Below are 20,787 nucleotides of genomic sequence, written 5' to 3'. Positions count from 1 at the left end.
ATCAAGAAATAAATTGTGTTTTTGTGAAGGGTTATATGAATGGTGCCATCTCACATGAGATGTAGACTGTACTCCAAATCATTTGCAATAAAAGTATTTTAAATATATTTATGGTGCAGGTCATACCTCTCAGTGCAGTTCACCATGCTGAAATGTTCGTCTTAAGGTAGGGACACAACCTTAAGAACACCAAAGAACTAGCGCTGATGAAACCTATCCCTAAGCTGTGAAGTTAACAAGCACAATCGTGTCGGGCCAGCGCACTGAAGAACTTGATGAGCCTAGATCCAGAGGCAGATATAAGCATCAACACAATAAGGACACATCCAGTGACACTGTTCCATTTCCTTGCTCCCTAGAAAACCTTGGTGTGTAGAGTTGCTGGGCCTAGCCGCTCTCATTGCCACTATTTAATGGATGTGTAGTAAAATCAAGGTCTGAGCCAGTTGTTCATGTGCTGCACCTGTGTGAAGCCCTTAGAGGTCATTCTACAAATCCACTTACAACAATCTCTGCAATCAATTCTCTACAGAATGAACATGTTGTCCTAAACATACTGCTTTACTCAGTGTATTAAGGTGAATTTTATTAAACCTGTCTTTTGATCCATTAATTTAATCATAATAATAATGCTAAAAACATTATTCTCTTCTGTTTTGACTGTAAACTGCCTTTACATCATGTTAGTACTATTTGGATTGCCTTTAATTTGCTCTGACTAAATATATATTTAATAACCCAGGGGTGTGAAGTAATGAATTACAAATACTCACGTACTGTAATTCAGTATTTTTTTATATATTTTTTTATTTAGAAATTGTTTACTGTAACTGTACTTTTAATCCATATTTTCCATCCCTTTGATTTTACATGCTATTTTATCTGTATGCATCAACATGATCAACGGATAGGGAGAGAGTAAGTGCTCTTGTGACTCAAATAAAATCGCAAAATACATTAACCACAGCAGTAGATGGCGCCAACTGTTGTTAATCAGTGAAGCACATCCTTCAAGCATCAATTAAATCAAGATATCAGCATTTAATTCTTCCTCTAATTTGAAGAAACATGTTAAGAGAAATTTCTGATTTCTGATTAGAAAATGATCTGTATATCTACAGGGCCAACAATTTGGCACAAATTCCCAGTCCCATTTATTTACTTCAGGGTATAGAGAGACACGCTATATTCACTGCCGTGCCTCTCCCTCGTGCACGTCTTGCAGCAGTCAGCAGCCTGTTGCATCTGGATGGGTTTAGTATGAGCACATGATGCACGCTGTGAAAAAGTGTTTTGGGACATTCTAAAATGCTTAATGTGGAGAAAAAAAATGTCACCATGGCTTAATGTACTGAAATTCAGAATGCACCTTACTGATGATCCATGGCGTTATACTGCATCTGTCAATGCAAGAGAATGTGAATTATAGTATGTACAGTGTTTTCTACATGTTTAAATTGCAGTGTATATTATTAGGGGATAGAAGTTCAGTTCTCAGTACATACCAATGCCAATGAGTACTTTTAAATACTTAAAGGTTGTATCAGCGATTTCAGGCCCAAACATAAATGATCACATTCATCTAATCTTTCCTAACGATCCGCTAGCTACCCGCCCCATAAGCATGCCGTCAAAAAAACACGTCTCTATAGGCAGCCTAGGCTCTGAGATCTGCACACAAAAACAGTTGGTTTCACCACCACTCAAAACCTAAATAAATAGTGTTCCAACCAATCACCGACAGGGGTGGGTTTGTGAGGTTTTGCGCTTGTGCACGGCTGCCTATGACGGCTGCACGCGAAAACCTCACTGATACAACTGAAATCGCTGATACAACCTTTAAGACCGGTATCCCTTCTTCCATTCATAGTTAAGACATTTGAACTAGTCATGTTCAACCAAGTCTTTACCTTTCTTACACAGAAAAACCTCCTGGACAACAACTAGTCTGGTTTCAGAAGTGGCCACTAAACTAAGACTGCCCTGCTCTTGGTTATTGAAGCTCTGAGACTGACAAGAGCAGCTTCCATATCCTCAGTACTCATCTTGCTGGATCTGTCTGCTGCTTTTGACACAGTTAACCACCAGATCCTCTTGTCAACCCTCATGATGAAGCATATCTCAGGAACCACACTCCAGTGGTTTAATTCTTACCCCTCAGGTAGGGCCTTTAGGGTGTTGTAGAGGAGTGAGGTGTCTAAGTCACAACATCTAGCTACTGGGGTGCCTCAGGGCTCAGGGCTTGGACCACTTTTTTTCTCCATCTACATGTCATCATAAGGATCTGTCATTAAGAAACATGTTTTTTTCCTATCACTGCTATGCGGATGACACACAACTCTACCTCCCAATAAGAATGTGCATGCAACCCCTCTCTTCATAAACTTGCAATTGTTGCCAATTGCCGCTTGCATCAAATTCAAGGCACTAGTGTTTGCCTACAGAACAACCACTGGCTCTGCACCCCTATACCTAAACTCACTACTTCAGACCTATGTGCCCTCCAGAAGCTAAGTGAACGGCGTCTTGTGGTGCCATCCCAAAGAGGCACAAATTCACTTACATGGACCTTTACCTTGACTGTTCCATGCTAGTGGAATGAAAGAAATGGCTGAAGACGCATCTTTTTCATCAACCCTTGACCCATTAATACTGACATATACAATTCTATATAGCTATAAAAAAATTAAATATATAAAAAAAACTTGCTACAGGTATATGTATACTGTGCTAGACTAACTGGGACCAGTCACAGCACTTTTGCATACAGCATATTTTGCATATTGTTACACTATTGTTGGTCTGATTGCTACTAATGTTCTCCTTGCTTTGGATAAAAGTGTCTGCTAAATGATTAAATGTAAATTTAAATGGAAACAAACTACTCTTTTACTCTTACTGAAGTAGTTTTTTTGGCCAAGTACTTTTATTCTACTCACACTATATGTTTTGGAAACTAATGGTAGGCTACTTCTACTTCAGAATATTTGTTCAGTACTCTTTCCTCCCCTGACTGTGCCACAATCATTAGTCAATGAGAAACACTTTACATGAGGTTCAATTCATTAACAAATAGTATCATGGACTAACAATAAACAATACCTTAAAGGAGCATTTCACCCATGGGAACATTGATCTTTATTGAAAGTGGGTCATATATGTAGTCGAAATGTAAAATTAATTTTGAATTTGGTGCCTTCTTGGCCGAGGAAAGAAAGAAAGTAACTTCAGGACGCATTTGTATGAAAGACACCAACTCCCACAATGCACCACATTGCACAGCTGCGCAAGCCACTCCCACTAATCCAGAAAGCGCATATCTGCCTAAGAGAAATAACTCTTCCGTCTACAAGGCTAGCTACCACCAGAGCTTGAAATTAATTTCACACAAAATGTCTAGTTAGTTGGCGAACTCATTAGTGAATTACTCTTCATTTGTATTTCTTTCGAAGTGGTGAATTATTGCATTGTAACGTTACCTGGATGTTCAGTCAGATGCGGTGCGAAACTAGGATAGTTCACAACACAAACGTCCGTGTCCTCGTCTGATTCACAACACAAACGTCCGTGTCCTCGTCTGATTCAGAGATTTCATCCAGGAGAAGTTGTCATTGTTGAAATTCTTTGCCACAGTCGGACTCTATCTCTGTGTTCGTAGCGGTTCGTAGTTGCATAGTGAGATCACCGGCGCCACCAGTCCGCCCTAACCCGAGCCAGTCCGGGCTCCTCGTCCGCGGCAGGCAGGTCTTCTGCCTCGGCTGCTCTTCGCTATAATGCGGCTTGTAAAGGTAGCCACAAACACCTGATTCAAGCATCAGACTTCCGAAATCCTCTTCCTCTATATCATATTGAGTACTCTCCTCCGCTATTGTCATAACTTTACATCTGTCTCCACAGCGCCTGTTAGCTTAGCTTCCAAACAAGATGGAGGATATTGCTTTCAGTTTCAGAGAGTAAAGTCCCACCCACTGATCTGTAATAGGCCTGTAGCGTGAGCGGTTCCCGCCCCCTGGGAAAGATGAGGAACGAGTGTCTGTAGTCTCTACACTTTTCAATGAAATGTGACTTCCTGCTTATTATGACGCAAAATGATGATTTTTACGTCATAATAAGCAGGAAGTAAAACACTTAAATCCTTATTTCTCCCATCTCAGGGAAAAATGGATGAAAAATCCACATTTATTATAATATATGACTGGGTTTCTAACAATACAAAGCTTAATGCAAATGGGTGAAGTCTCCCTTTAATTCAATTTTAGTTAATGTCAATATTTTATAATATACAACAATAACGTTAATGTATAAATTAACATTTGTTAATTATGAATGAACAGCAATTAACCTTCTACCGCATGGTGTGGCCATACGGCAACATACTCTCGGTGTTCATTTCCTTGCCACTGTCTCTTTAAGAAAACATTCTGTGTTTTTTTGTTGGAATGAGAAGACCTTAGTTTAGCCAATGATGTGCTTTGGTTAAGTCACATAACATGCAGTTTTTTTTCTGTGGCACGATTTCTGACAGACTGCGGTCTCTTGGAAGTTGCTGCAAGCAAACTAAAACATCAGTAACAAACAAGGACCAGCCCATTTCACATACACAAAAAAAAAAAAAAAAAAATTCGGAAACATCACCTCAGGTAAGTTATGATGACATATTCACCACTTAAGTTTTTATGAAATTAGTTTTTGGTAAATCTATCAAATGTCTGTGTTGCCAAGCAGCAACACTGTGCAATTAGTGGAATGGCATTATTGCAATAGTTTAGCTACCTAGAAAGGTCATGCAGCTTCAATCTGTTAAGCTGTAACAATAACAACATTAAAGCTAGTTTTACCAATATTAATGTTAATAAATAAACGAAATACACACAAACAAAATCCTTAATTTCATCATAACTAACTAGTCAATATTCATACACTGCTCATTAACATTGTGACACACCAGTTGTTCACATTGTATAATTTAGTTAGTGTTGTTGAGCTGAAAATATGATTCGCCTCCACAAAGTAACTAGAAAGCAATCGTTCTGTATGCCAACAGTTTACCAGAGATCCACTCAACTTAGCAATACATGTTACTACAAACCACCTCTCCATCGATTTAATCACTGTTATTGTGAACTCAATCTTAATCAATAACTAGTTATCACATGGAATCATACCACAACAAATGCTCAGCATTAACTGTTCAAGAAAACATAACCTGTAAGTTGTAGGTAAGATTTATTTTATTTTGTTCCCAAAAGCAGGATTTCCTCTATAGCCCTATTCGGACGGGACTAGTTTCACAGGGGGACGTTAGAGAATTTTTTTTCACTTTATATTTCAAAGTGCTTAATTTTAAAAGTACTTAATTTCAAAATACATTTGATCAAATTTCATACGCAATCCACGCATTCTGAACACGTGATCTTCTGCAATGCCCACATGTGAAACACAGACACTCCTACCTCTGTAATAAACACGGAGATGTTAGTCCCGTCCGAATCCGTACATGAAATCACAGACGTAGGTTGATAAGAATTGTAACTCAAACGTCGTTTGGAAAACTAGTCCCGTCCGAATAGGGCTTATGTTGCAATCAGTGACTTACCATAGTCACTATCATAGAAGACGATGAACTTCTGCCAGCGCAGCTCACCAACTAGCGTCAACATGACATCACTTAGACGGACAGGCGGTCGTGCTGCGAGGGTGTATCGCTCTCCATCAGGACTTGGATTGAGTTGGCATGCGGTCCGGGGTGATCCTTCAGTGTTTCGCTGGACATAAAGGTGTGGTATGTGCATGGCATCTGTCAAGGACTGTAGAGCACTGGCCGAGGCACAGCCTGTAGATGTGACCAAAGCCAGGATCCCTTGCGTCATAAGTTCACATGCTGCAAAATGACAGAAAAAAAAAGAAATGATGAGCTTGGGTACTTTGCAAGAACGAGTATGAGCAGGAAAAAAATGGACACCAAAACACTCACATGGCCCTGCTATTAACAGTGTTTAAATACAGCCTAGCTGTTAGAATAGAGTGTATAAGAAACAAAATGTGCAATTCCTCTTTAGTGGATAACTTCCCCTTTTTTGTCTTTCATTCAATGACAAAAACCTTAATATGCAAGTTAGCAGAAGTTAGCATAAAATATTCCCCTTTCTTTTTTTTTTTTTACATAAAAGAGGATAAGGATGGGCCGACTGCAATATTTTTGAAGAGGTTATTAATTTTTGATGACTCTTTGAGTTGTGTGAAGTGAGTAAGTGGTCTCTTCTGTGGGTGAGACTAAATTTGCCTCTAAATCTATGAGCTTTAGAAATAATTTTGGATAACGTTTTGTGCCTGGCTAAAAACATTTTAAGTGGAGAATTCTCATTTACAAGACACTTTAGATCGAAACATTTTTTGGTGGACAACAAAGAGGGCAAAAAAAAAAGAAAAAAAAGAAAGGAAACAGGCTTGAATTGAAGAAAGAGAAACCCAAACCATATTTAGAGACCAGAATAATAACCACCCACAACACCCTAGCACTTTAACAGACAATGCATTCATTCAAACACGGACAACAAAAGATAGTTTCATAGTTTCAGTTTTACACATTTAGATTTTTATAAGCAATCGAATGTACAATTTTGAAGATCAGAACAGTTTTGAAAACATCACACCTCAGTTTTGTCTTTTTTTCAGTTATGTTAAGTCAATAGCCACTGTATCTTTGAGAAAGAGTAAGAAGTGAATCATTTCAAGTGTGTGTTGAGATACACTGGTGTCCAGAAGTTACATCACAGACCTTTATTCTCTGCAGACAAGGCAAATCTGGAGTTTCAATTAGATGTGTACAAAGGATGCATGAGTTAATCGAGCATTTAAGATAATCAAATAACAATGAAGTAGCAGGTACAAGTACAACTGGGTGGTATGATGATCAGAACAAGAGTGGAGTTTTGTCTCACAGTTTGCTGCATTATTACAGAACACATTTCCGTTTGTTTCCATCAAGTTCCAAAAGAGAAAATAATCAAATGAAATAAAGTACCTTTCATGTGTAAACTATTTAACTGCATTATTGAAACCTGGACATTGCCACATGATTATTTATTATACAGCCATTCCTTGTATCAATTTACAGCAAAGATAACAATGTCATGATCTAAACTGTGTGTAATAGAAAATCCTCATACCATCACGATTTTGGCCATAACAACCAGCCCCTAGGCATAATTCTCTTTGTGCGGATTATGAAAAGCCCATTTTCTAATTGTGAAATAATCTTAAAGCCATTAATTAATTTTTAGATTAAAATCTAGAACAGTACATCATAAAAGAATGAAAGAGGTTTTTTTTTTTTTTTTTCGAGCATAAAGGTTTTTTCAGCAAGGTTTCAATGCTTAATCGCTGACAAAATATAAAGGGACAGACTCATTGTCTGCTTTTGTATTAATCAAGGCCAGTTGAGCTTTAATTTGACTTTGTCTTAATTAAATTTCTTGGTTTTGTGTGAAGTGAACTCTGTGCATCCTCAGGGTCACGAAAAGTGACCTGTTTATCGACTCTACATAAAATAAAATAAAACAGCTGACTGAATTCCACTTGTTTTGGACTCTTAAATAAGAGGTGTGCATTGTATTCAGCTACAGGAGCAAAGCCAAGAATCAAGCACCATGGGGACAAAACAGTATCTACGCTCTAGCCTCTTTTGCATTCATATTGCTTCTATTTAATCAAATGTTTTAATGGAGTGATAGTAAGTCTGTTAGTATATAATAGTATAATGCTTAATAAGAAAAATAACCAGTCTCATATAATCATGCATATAGCACGTGTACAATGTGCTACAAAAGAGTTGAGAAGTCTTTATGTCTGACACGTTAATCTTAGATTGTTGGTCCTAAAGGCAATGTGATCCTTGAGGCTAAAACCAAGCTATCGGCTCAAACTTTAATTAGAGTCTAATCAGTTGTCTAGACTGCCCTTTAATGTATTACTGCTCTAGGTCAAATGACACTGGTGGAGTATTTTCCCCTTCTCTTTAAAAACTGGTAACCCGAAACATTAGCTTCATAGTGTTGCATTTTCTTAAAGATTCGGAAAGTTGTGGCTTTGTTATCACTGGTTGTGATTTTCATAATTATTAAAAACTGTATGCAGGACATGAGGGGTCACTAACAATTCTCCCAACCTGTTTCCCGACACATGAAAAGTGCAGATCCTGCAGGGAGGGCAAGTCAGAACCAATAATGTGTTCATAACAAGTCTCTGAAGTCTGTGCCTGTCCCATTGGGTGGGTAAGAAGTACCAAACAATAAATGATGAACACAGGACAGATTCAATCATAGCCCTGTAGAATTTGCACAGAATTTCCCTTGACATGTTATACTTCCTTAATTGACGGAGGAAGTGCGTCCTCTGCTGTGCTTTTTTTGACGATATGGACAATGTTCCTCTCCCACTTCAGATCCCTGCAGATGGTAGTGCCAAGAAACTTTTAGGATTCAGTGCTGGTCACTGTACAACCATTAATTATGAGTGGAGACAAACAGGAAGGGTTTTTCTTAAAATCAACAATCTTCTCTGCAGTCTTGCTGATTAAAGTCTTGCACAAATTAGAGCTGGTCCACCTCCTGCATATATATGGACTCATCTCCATCCCAAATACAGACCCTTTCCAAAACATTAGAATATCATGGAAAAGTGTATTTCTTTCCATAATTCCATTCAAAACGTTAAACTTCCATAGATTATAGATTCAGGGCCCACAACTTAAACGATTTCAAGTATTTAGTTGTTTATTTGTACATAATTTGGGCTTCCAGCTCATAAAACCCACGAAAACAGGATTTCAAAAAATTTGAATATTACATGAAATCACACAGTAATTACACAGTGATACCATGGTTATTGAACCAGGTTTTGGTTCTTTTGGCAGTGTGGGCAGGTGCAAATCCTGCTGGAAAATGAAGTCAGCATCTCCATAAAGCTTGTCTGCTGAAGGAAGCATGAAGTGCTCTGAAAATGTCCTGGTAGACGGCTGCGTTGAGTGGACCAACACCAGCCGATGACATGGCTCCCCAAACCAACACAGACTGTGGAAACTTTACACTGGACTTCAAGCATCTTGGATTGTGTGCCTCTCCATTCTTCCTCCAGACTCTGGGACCTTGGTTTCCAAATGAGATGCAAAATTTGCTCTAATCAGAAAAGAAGACTTTGGTCCACTGTGCTTTATTAAATCCAGAGTCAACGCAGCCGTCTACCAGGACATTTTCAGAGCACTTCATGCTTCCTTCATTTTCCAGCAGGATTTGCACCTGCCCACACTGCCAAAAGAACCCAAACCTGGTTCAATGACCATGGTATTACTGTGTAATTACTGTGTGATTTCATGTAATATTCAAATTTTTGGAAATCCTGTTTTCGTGGGTTTTATGAGCTGGAAGCCCAAATTATGTACAAATAAACAACTAAATACTTGAAATCGTTTAAGTTGTGGGCCCTGAATCTATAATCTATGGAAGTTTAACGTTTTGAATGGAATTATGGAAATAAATAAACTTTTCCATGATATTCAAATTTTTTGGAAAGGGTCTGTAAGTCCAATAACTGTAGTGTCATCATCAAATTTGAAGAACTTGACAAGAATCTGAGGTAGTGTAGTTGTTCGTGTATATGGAAAATAATAAAGGGGAGAGCACGCACCCTTGAGGGGCACCAATGCTGAGGGCGCTTGTGCTGTATAATACTCCCAGTTTAACCTTCTGCACTATATCAGTGAGAAAGTTTGTAATCCAGTTACAGATGGAATTTGGCACAGTAAGCTGACTGAGTTTAATTATGAATATCAGGGATGGTTGTATTGAAAGCTGTTCTAAAATCCACAATGAGAATGCATGCATAAGACCCCAGAGAGTTTGCAGTCCCATGTTCTGTGCATCTTCCACAGACCTATTTGCCCTGTATGCAAACTGGAACGGATCCAGCAGTGAGCCTATAACAACCTTCAGGTATGCCAATACCAGTCTCTCAAAACATTTCATAATTACTGAGAACATTTCATTAACTGCTCTATAGTCATTCAGGCTTGAGTTGCAAGTTTTTAGGAACAGGGAAGATAATAGATCGCTTGAAGCATGATGGGACCTTACTCAATTTTAATGATTTTTTAAATATCTGAGGAAAAATGGCAGCCAACTCTGCACAACATTTCAGGCAAGAGGGGGGACACTTGATCAGGGCCAGAGGCCTTCCTGATGTTTTTTTTTTTTTCCTTTGAAAAGCCTTCTAACATCTTCCTCGCAGATTGTAAAAGCTGGAATGGAGGTAGAAGAGGTAGATGGGAGGCATGGAGGGAGAAATGGATGATTGGGATTCAAAAAAGTAGGAGCACATGAAGGCAGTATGATAGATGTTAATGGCAGGCTGACACACTTCTCAAACCTGCAGTAAAAGATGTTCAGATCTTCTGCCAGATGTTGAGTACTATACTGCCCTACAAAGGCAAAGTGCAGTAACTATGCAAACAAAATGTATTTATCCAACTTTCTTACTACATTTGTAATTTTAATAGTTTTATTGATGTCAATTTAAGGCTGACATGGCATGTGATTAACCAAAACAGGGTATTTGTTTGGCGTGTACCCTCAAGGAACAAAAATATATGGGAATATACTGCAAAATTTAATGCGATGTAACATAATACATTTCCATATGGGAAACTAGTGCTTATATTTTTCAATACATTGCAATATATGCATTGACCATGTATGGCTACATATTAATACATACAAAATATTTATAAATGAAGACAAAAATAGCATTACATGTAATATTCACAAAGTTTGTATCCTTTATTGTGTACATATATTGCACATACATGTTCCCATATAAATGTGAATGTATGTTCACACATACACACACATTCATGCAATGAACCATTGTGCTGAAGAGTAGAGCCTGTGGTTCGGTTGACGATTGGACAAACACAATTACGACTGGTATTACTATATTTTTAAAGTAATGACTGTGCACTCCTCAGCACAGTGATAGTCTCTTGACTAAACTGTAGTACATGCAGGTATGCTTGTGCTTTTGATAACTAGCTTGAAAATATGAAACATTTATAATGTAAATAATAATAATAAAAAAGAAATATATAGCATTATATATTCTCTATATATGTGTATTTATGTTGCATGAGTAAATATATCTGCAATATATTACACATCCAGTACCATATCTGATCACATATACACATATATATTATGAAGTGTATTACTGAATATGAAATGGCATACATTATGATATATTAGTAAATATATTGGCACATATCTTTCAATATATGAAAAGCATCAATTCCTTATGTATTATTCAATATATTGTAATATATTAACACAACATATCATGCTGTATATTTTCAAATATACTATTAAACCATTTAATATATTGATCATTCATATATGGGAAATATATTTTCTTTTCATAAAGGTAGATGCATTCAAGTCAATGTTTTTTCAGTCAATGTTACATCAGGCAGAACTCCTGTCTGACTCACTCTCATCAAATGCATGGTTGGAAACCCTTACATTTCATTGCTGATCAATAAAGCTAACACTATGTACCTAATGTACCTAAAATGTCTCTCTAATTTGCTAGCGGCTGGCTATAGGTTATGTTAACTCTGATTATAAAGCTGTCATTTGCCTTGCTAGGAGTTAATATTTTGCCACCTTCCTTACCCGTCTTTGAATATTTGCGTTTTAACGAGTTCTACCATAATTTTGCTGCACGATTGTGGTTGGCTTGTTGGTTCTACATGTGTGAGTGCTACGATCGGGGCAAACAGTATCACAATCCCCTTCGGGATAAGGCTACCAAAGCAGACCGCAGTATCTGCGGTGTCAAAGTCGGGAAAACAAAGCTAGAACGCAGTAACATCACTTACTGCGGTTTTCTTTGGTATTAGCACGTATTTTGTAGTTACTGCAATTTTGACACTCTCGTTGCTCTGAAACGGGACACAATTGAACCATGAAACTTTGTCACAAGACAGAACAGATTTCACAAAGCCCATTGCAGGCCTTGACTCTATTTTGACCAAATGTGTAGTTACTGCACTTTGCCTTTGGACGGCAGTATACATGTTTAATAATTGGTGAGAGCTTGGTCATTATTTTATTTATTGTGAGTGATAGTGGGAATGTATCTTTTGCAGAAACTTATATATGCTGTAACAGTCTCTGGCAACTGCAGCTTCAATCTGTAGTACTGTATCACAATAAAACAACAAAAATAAACAGAGCCCGGGAGAACACGACTGATGTCGCCATCCGCGGCGCTATTAATAAACCCAGGAAATTGTTTTAATTGTTAAATGAAGATAAAACATTGAGATTCTTTGTTCTTTAAAACACAATTTGAAACCTATTTTACTTCCGAAAGCTAATTCTTAGTGAAAAAGGATATTCAATGAGGAATAAGGTAGGGCAGGACTTGATATTATCCATTTAGAATTCATTGGACCATGAAAAATGGACATTCTAAAGCAGAAAGGAGCCAGTCGGTTGGAAAAAAGGAACTGACAGCTAAGAGGGATTTGTGGCATAAAAAGGAAAGTAGTTATAGAAGCAAAGCTATTACATTTTAATAAAAGATTTTCTTTAGAATAACACACACTGGTGTATTGAATAAGATCCGAGAAGGTGTATTAAGAAAGTAAATGGGGTAAATTTGGATTTCATGTTGTTCAATAATTTTTGAAAAGTGTCTAGAAGAGACAAAGTTTTATTCTCGTAAAACTCAAACCTCTCTAACAGCATGGAAGAAAAAGAAAGAAAAATGTAATACAATGCCGATCAATAAATGGATGCTTCTCAGAGTAACTCGGTTCTTAGTGGAGAGATATTGAAATGTCATTTTGAGGCACTGGCTAGAAAAGAAATCATGGCAGATAATCAACTTGCAGAGACTATTGACATGAAAAACACAAAACAACACTGAAAGCTCATTAAGTGCAAGACTGCAATGCTACTAAAAATCTAACTTTAAAAGATGAACTCAACTTCAATGTAATACTTGAATGTTTAAAAAAAAAATCATTATGATTACAGAAATGTGTTACAATGTGGATTTATTAATTTTTTTCAGCATTATTAAGTTCATTAGACTGATTTAAATACAGTAGCTGTTGAGGTGAACTGTTGATTATAAGCAGCCCTTTAGTGTGTGGGGTATGAAGCACTTAGGCCTTAAACATAGACCGTTCTATGCAAGTACAAACACAAACACTTCAAGCTCAATTTCACATATCACTGTTATTTCACAATTATAATGCAAATCAAATATGTGTTGCATTATGCTAAGGTAATTTTTCCCTACTGCCAACTAGTCATGGCAGCATAACAGTCTGAATCTTGCTGAACAAATTAAACTGTAGCCTCGGATGCCCATCGGCCACTTACATATGAACTGAAGTCCATTCACTGGCTGTAAGATTGCACCAAAACTGGAAAGCAGCAGACAGACAAGCTCTAAAATAGGTTTATGCATTTCCGGACGGTAGGGCACAGGAATTTTTTTGCAGATTGCCTAGGAACCAAGTCGTGTTTGCAAGAACCAATTAATGGATTTGACAAAGTTCATAGAGTTTGTTGCCAGGGACCTCATGGATTTTAGCAGGATGGAAAGGTCTCAGTTGTCATGGATGAAACGAGAAACAAGTGAAAACCTCCCCAAAGAAACATCAACTGGAGCATGTTCAGTAGCAATCGGAACCACATACGCCTTAAATATAGCTGGGGCAGCACCACCAGAAAACACTCATGAAGGAATACCAGCACTGAACCACCCATGACCCAAATTGTATTCACTAAGGCTAATTACCACCACTTAATAGTATACAGCCTTCTTGTAAAACCAGCTCTTGCAGCCTAGGCTCTGAGATCTGCACACAAAAACAGTTGGTTTCACCACCACTCAAAACCAAAACAAATAGTGTTCCAACCAATCACTGACAGGGGGAGGGTGTTGTGAGGTTTTGAGCCAACTTCTTCTTCAGCTCCGACTTCGCGTGCAGCCGTGCACGAGCACAAAACCTCACAACACCCTCCCCCTGTCAGTGATTGGTTGGAACACTTTGTTTTGGTTTTGAGTGGTTGGTGAAACCAATTGTTTTTGTGTGCAGATCTCACAGCCTAGGCTGCCTACAGAGACGCGTTTTTTTGACGGCATGCTTATGGGGCGGGCAGCTAGCGGATCGTTAGGAAAGATTAGATGAATGTGATCATTTTTTGGGGGGGGGCTGAAATCACTGATACAACCTTTAAGTCCCAATCAAAGGCCAAACCCAAAGTTTCCATATGTCCAACCAGGGTTTTACATTTGTTCATTTAGCAGATGCTTCTATCCAAAGCGACTTACAAATGTGGAATAACACAAACTATTAATCTTAAGGAGGCAACAAATACGAAAACAGCTAGTGATAAAAAATTTCAGACATCGTTCATTATAATACCAGCTAGCATACAGAGGGGATTAAGGAATAGTGAAAACACAGAAGAGGATTTTTTTTTTTTTTTTTTTTTGCAGGATGAAGTTAAGTGCTCAAAGAAAAGAAGAATTTTCAGCTGTTTCTTGAATAGTGTCAGGGATTTGGCTGTCTAGATAGGGTTTGGAAGATCATTCAACCCGCAAGGAACAAAAACATTTTGGAAAGTGATTTTGTGCCTCTCTGTGATGGTACTCATTTACCAACCGTAGGCTTCTTGTAAGAGAGAGTGAAGTTAGGGGTGCAGAGAGGTAAATAGAGGTGTGACGCGGGCTTTCTTTGGCTTGAATGAATTTCGTATGTGTTTTGTGGCCTTATTTCAGAAACTTAAATTTTTTTGTTTTTCTAATACCATGCATAAACATTATTCTCTCAAAAATACGAACGTGCATACATGTTGCTCACATATTATGGTAGCCCTGTTTGTGCTGAATAGAGTGTAATGACACTTTTGCCATTAATATGATTATAAGCAACTGAAAAAAGCAAAAATGTCAGGGCATGTCAAAACATCTCAAGTACCCCAAAAACACCTTTGGAGTGTAAAGCTCATATAAAACCATGCCCCTTTGAGGCACTGCATTTCCAATGCCTCGAAAGGACATGACCAATCATCACATATGTACATGATTGGTCATGTCCTTTCGAGGCATTGGAAATGCAGCGCCTCAAAGGGGCATGGTTTTATATGAGCTTCACACAATTGTTACACCTGGAACACAGTGTTGAGTGAACCTATCAAAGGGAAATACTTAGCTAAATGGAATTTTGTAAGGTTTATGTTTGGTTTTGTAAAACTGAAAACCTTTGTGCATACGCCAAATCTATCTTTTGTGAAAATCTATCTCATACAAACACACTGAGGAAGAAATCTCCCCAAAGTTGAGGCCCCAGGTAACAGTTTTGTTTAAAGGTACTGATGTATGTTTCACAATGAACACCTCTGTTTTTTAAAAGGATGGATTTATATATATATGTTTATATATATATATATATAGTAAAGTTTATAGTTTGGGTCTTTGAAATGATGCATTGAGAATCCATATCAGTCTGTGTGCTTAAGCTCTGCAAACTCATTAAAGACATCTGTTCAGTGGACTAGGAAAATGCTCCATCAATACGGCAGCAGTCATTTGAAAAATGAAGAACAATTTGAAGAGCTAAACGGTCCAAGGAAAATGACATATGCTTGCCGCTTGGGTTTGAAGAGGCAAAAAGAGAGTGTGAAGAATTTTATAGTTTAGTCACATTGTGTATTATATACTGAGCACAGGAAAAATTATGTATTGTAAGCTGTGAAAAGATGATTCTTTATGCCTTCACATTAGAGATGGATGAGTTCCTCTAAAGCTGTAGACAATTTATATATACATATAAGGGTTTACAAAGGCTGTCAGTTACCTGAAGGGACCTTCAGAAAAAGACCTACACAGTGTAGGTTTGAAAGACTGTTAGGTTTGAAAGGCAGTACAAAATAAACTAAATATAATATGTTATAAAGAATCGTTTCCTTTGTAGATTTTAGAAAAGTGGTATCAGCACATTTATAGTTTTGTTATTTTTTACAGTTTGACTAAATGTCCTGTAGTTGACAGGGGTCCTGAGCCATCCAAAGGCCAAAAAAAAAACAAAAAAAAAACATAATTAAACAGCCTTTGCAAATGTCTGTTTAGTCCACTTGTAAAATCTCTTAGCTCACTTCTATCTTTAAAAGCAGTCCTTTATTAAGTAAATCAACTCAAATTACCAAGTTTAATCATGAAATCTGACAGCTATTTCCTAATTCTTGATGGAAATACAAATTAACACCTTTCATGAATAAGATTTCACAGCCCCATGCATACATTTTTTTTTTGTCATTTTCCAGATTAATTTGAATGACATGTAAGCTTTTGCCACAAGAGCAAAAGCCATCCTGATCCTCACGAAAGAGACAAGCGTGACTATGCATACATTTTTGCAAAAGCCAAAATACATTCAAACCAATGTCCTCACCAAAAAAGTGAGTAGGCTACTTTTTCTCTTTCTAGTCTCACAGTCTCCTCAGTTAGCAAAAAGCCGGCAATGAAACACGACCACATTAAGGGAAATGCAAGTTAACTTTTTGTACTGGAGTAAATCCTTTTAAATATTCCTGCTTCATTTCACTAAAGCAACTCATCCATATCCGTAGAGGTAGGTACTGATACTGATACACAGACACAGCAAATCAAAAGACTGTTCTTTTAATCTGTTTCCTTGCTCTTTTTCCTCGCACTATTTTCTGTCTGTTGTATTCAAATCCCCTTCACGGAACAGTTGCCATGGAGCGCAAGCAACACTCTGATTACGGCGAGAGTGAATGGTCATTTGAATAGCAAGCTCTCACTGCTAATATATTATTGAGATGAAACATCATGCTGGTCTCTGTGAGAATATGCCATATACCCTGTTGAGTTTCTCCTGTTGGTGTGGGCAGTGAAAGAGGGGGCGGCAACACCTGCAAATCCAAATCAAAGGCACACACGGCCACAATGTGGTGAGATGATGAGTTTTACCGCACAAAGGCCCAGATTATCTGGATCAAACAGGCAGAAACACCCATGAGAAGCTGCACTCTGATCACAAAGCGTTGAGTTAGTTGGCCCTCAACCTCCATGTCGATATAGAGGCCTAATTAAGTGTATTAATTACATCAGTGGCACAGTGGGGCTACAAAGGAAAGTTCAAAATCTTCTCTTTGTGTTTCTCATTGTAGCCAATGTGTTATTTTCATGTCTCTGTAGTGCAGTTACAGAGGACATAATGGAGACAGTCATTGCTCCACAGTGTAACCCTTTAGAAGTGAAAGTATAATGTGATCTGATGTGCAAAATTGTTTGCCTGCATTAGTGCAACTGAGACCCGATCTATATATATATATACTGTATAAAAACTTTTTTTATACATATACAGTAATAAAGTACATACAAATCATTAACAAAATATTAGTTTATAGTTAATTCATGGTTAATATATTGTAGTCTCTACATTGTTATTATATTAATCGGCTATATACAAAAAGTGAGCTCTTCATTCATTGTCATTGTAATTACCACAATTATTACTGTTTAATTAGCTTGTAGCAAAGGCATTGCTAGATGGTAATTAGGAGTGAATAGTTCTCACTTTAGAGTAGGTCACAGAAAACGGGAAAATGTCATTAATCACTGTATGTGTTTTAACCAAATTTATTAGACATTAATTGCATTCATATTCAGTGTTCCTTAAAATGTTCACAAATACATTAAGCACACACACACAGACGCACTATTTATTTATATATTTTTGCTGTAGTGTGTCAGAAGGAATTTACATTTCCAAACATTCCTTTGGGACTTTTCCAACAATCCAGAGAGATTTTTGTATGCACAAGTAGTCTGACAACTAAATAATTGGCTTACAATTTTTTTTTTTGGTGTGTGTGTGTGAAAATACTAATGTGCAGATACGTTTGATGGGTTTTGCGCTCCATACAGTGTTAGTTACTCATTGCTTTCTCTCATGACACATAGCAAAACCTTTTATTGAAAAGTAGCCTACATTTACCTGTTGGTGCATTCACAAGCACCCGTAAAAGCTGTTGAGTTGTGTTTGAGTTGAGTCAGATGTGACGCACGGGTGGCATTGTCACAGAAACTACATCACCTTTAAACGGTACAGTGCATCAGCTGAGGACACACATTTAAATCAGAAACGACAAATAAGAAACACCATGGCAGGCGTCAATTTAAATGCATGCTAGAAGTGTTTTTATTTATTTATTATTATTAAGAGTTAAAACTTAGTATAAAATAATCAATATTTGTAGCCTAATTATAAATAAAAGTAAAATGATAAACAATATAAACTGATGATGATACATAACAACAGAGCATTGGCGCCAAAGCTGCTGTGGATCCGCTTAACCTGAAACGCTCCATGAGTGGCAAATAAATAAATGACGAAGATTTACATAAGCTTTGCCAACATTAATGTAAGCTTTATGGTACACCTCAAACAAGGGAATTCACAGTAATGTATTGTGTAAATGTTAATTAGCGAGTCCACGAATGGCTTGGATATGCAGAGCAAAGGCTGATACCAAAGACTAATATGCAGCCCCAGTCCCTGGTTAGGCTTTTTTAACAACAATAAAACAATAAATAAAAAAATAAAAAAAATAAAAAAATAATACAGCAAAAAAAAAAAAAAAAAATGCAACAATAAAAAATTGAAGCTGAGACTGTGTACGACCATCAGTGTTCACAAACCTGCATTTGTTTCAAGCACTTTTTTAGATTTCTTTGAAAAATGTTCAACTCTTTTTGCATTTTCAGTCCAACTGGCAGGCTGTTCCAAAGCAGTGTACCTTGAATTGAAAATTTGGATGTAGTTTTTGTCTTCGGTACTGTACAATTTGGATTAGTTGCACCTCTTGTAGTGATCCCATTACCACTCTGTTTTGATATTAATTGGCATATGATATCTGGAGCAAGATTATTTACACATTTAAAACCCATTTTAATGAGAGACAAATTTATAAAATTTTCAAAACCAAGCAAACTAAATTTCATCAGACCTGGCAATGTTTTTCACAATCTGGCAACGGTTTGCTCTTCTGCTACTGTAGCCCATCTGTTTCAAGGTTCGATGTGTTGTGCGTTCAGAAATGCACTTCTGCATATACCTTAGTTGTAACGAGTGGTTATTTGAGTTACTATTGCCTTTCTATCAGCTTGAACCAGTCTGGCCAATGTCTACATGCCTAAATGCATTGAGTTGCTGCCATTTGATTGGCTGATTCGAGTGGTTGGAGAGGGTGAGAGTGTGAATATACACGAACGTCTGATCATATTATTTACCGATCTGTAGTGTTTGCAATTAACAAGATTTTGGGACAATGTTACCAATATATATATTTTTTCAGACATACATAATCAAGTCAAGCAGTGCTGCTGTTGTTTGGTACCACCTTTCAAGTTATTTATTTTAGAAAAATCGAAAGCGTACGGCCCTGCCAGAAATATAGCTCGAGAACAATCCACTGCACATTTTTCATGGAAAACACTTACACAGAAGTCTACGGTACCAGACAGAAAATAGCACTCAGGTTGATTCCATGGTATGCAGCACACAAAGACACGGTAACAATATTGATCAGTTAATGCCTATGTCTTTTTTTACAGATTTCATTTTATGCTCTGCACATAAAAGCCTGGTTGTCTGCTTCTTATAAGCAAGATGGCCATTTATAATGAAACAAGCCAAAATATATTTTTATTTTCCTAACAGCAGAAACCTGATGAGGTTTCATCATGCAGTAAACAAGAAGAATAATATATTCGTTGACATAAAATAAAAAATAAAAAATAGTAAATAAATAAATCACTTTGTGGAGAAATAACAGCTTTGGGTGGTATACCGTAAAAAAAAAAAAAAAAAAACCTCTATACTTTTTTGAGGAAGCCTTGCTGTCCTCTGTCTCCACTGACAGCTACCATTTAAGGCAGTGTAACCATCATGGACACTTAAGAAACTGATTTTGATTCACTAAACAGCCGTACCACTTTTGTGCATGGTACAATGTCAGTGGAAATAACACCAACCACTTGCAATCCAGTTTAGTGGGCGCAGAGCTTTGCACTGCATTTTCAATATTAAGTTTCTTTTCCACATAAACACGCTTCCTTTCTATGTACGTTAAGCTTATTATAGATTGGGTTTCAAGCCTAGTACAATTTGCATCCCGTGATTACTGCTAAATTAAAATAGAGAGTAGATGAACGTAGCCAAGACTACATATAAAAGAGATGTTTGAGTGCACTATGTAGCCTTGGCTATATACTGTCTGATTTCATTTGGCAGTAATAGCCAGGTGAAGATCACAAACACATGCTTTTTCAGAGAAAGGATTCTAAACAAGAATATTATTCTTTCAGGTAAATTAGACCAAAACTACTCACAGTTACAGACAGCAAAATCAAACAGGCACACTGTGGCAAAAAGGCATCTGTGCTAAATTTATGAGCATGTTTTGGCTATTGCCTGATCTACATACACTAAATCCTTTAGTTAAGTGGGTGTTAAAGCAGATAGTGCATTCAAAACATTTATTTTTTTATTTTTTTTATTCTAAATTCTCCATAAGGAAAATAACTGCAAGCCAAATCCTGACCAAGCATCAATATGTGATTAGTTGGGAGTGAGAATGTGTCTGTGTGGGAAATGTCCAACGTTTTTCATTTTGGAATCTGAAACCT

General features: G+C 37.2%; 1 protein-coding gene across 1 annotated transcript in view; it reads right to left on the bottom strand.

Moving 5' to 3' along the window:
- Window positions 1-20,787, bottom strand: part of grid1b (glutamate receptor, ionotropic, delta 1b) — a 452,122-nt gene that overhangs the window by 215,916 nt on the left and 215,419 nt on the right. The window contains exon 3 of the mRNA XM_084434270.1: window positions 5,597-5,881. Coding sequence (XP_084290396.1) covers window positions 5,597-5,881 — 285 coding nt within the window. The remainder of the gene's footprint in view (window positions 1-5,596; window positions 5,882-20,787) is intronic.

The sequence above is a fragment of the Rutilus rutilus genome, assembly GCF_951802725.1.
Source record: "Rutilus rutilus genome assembly, chromosome: 16".
Classification (NCBI taxonomy): Eukaryota; Metazoa; Chordata; class Actinopteri; order Cypriniformes; family Leuciscidae; genus Rutilus; species Rutilus rutilus.
Note: the sequence above shows the minus strand (reverse complement) of the source record. Positions and strands in the feature narration are given on the sequence as shown.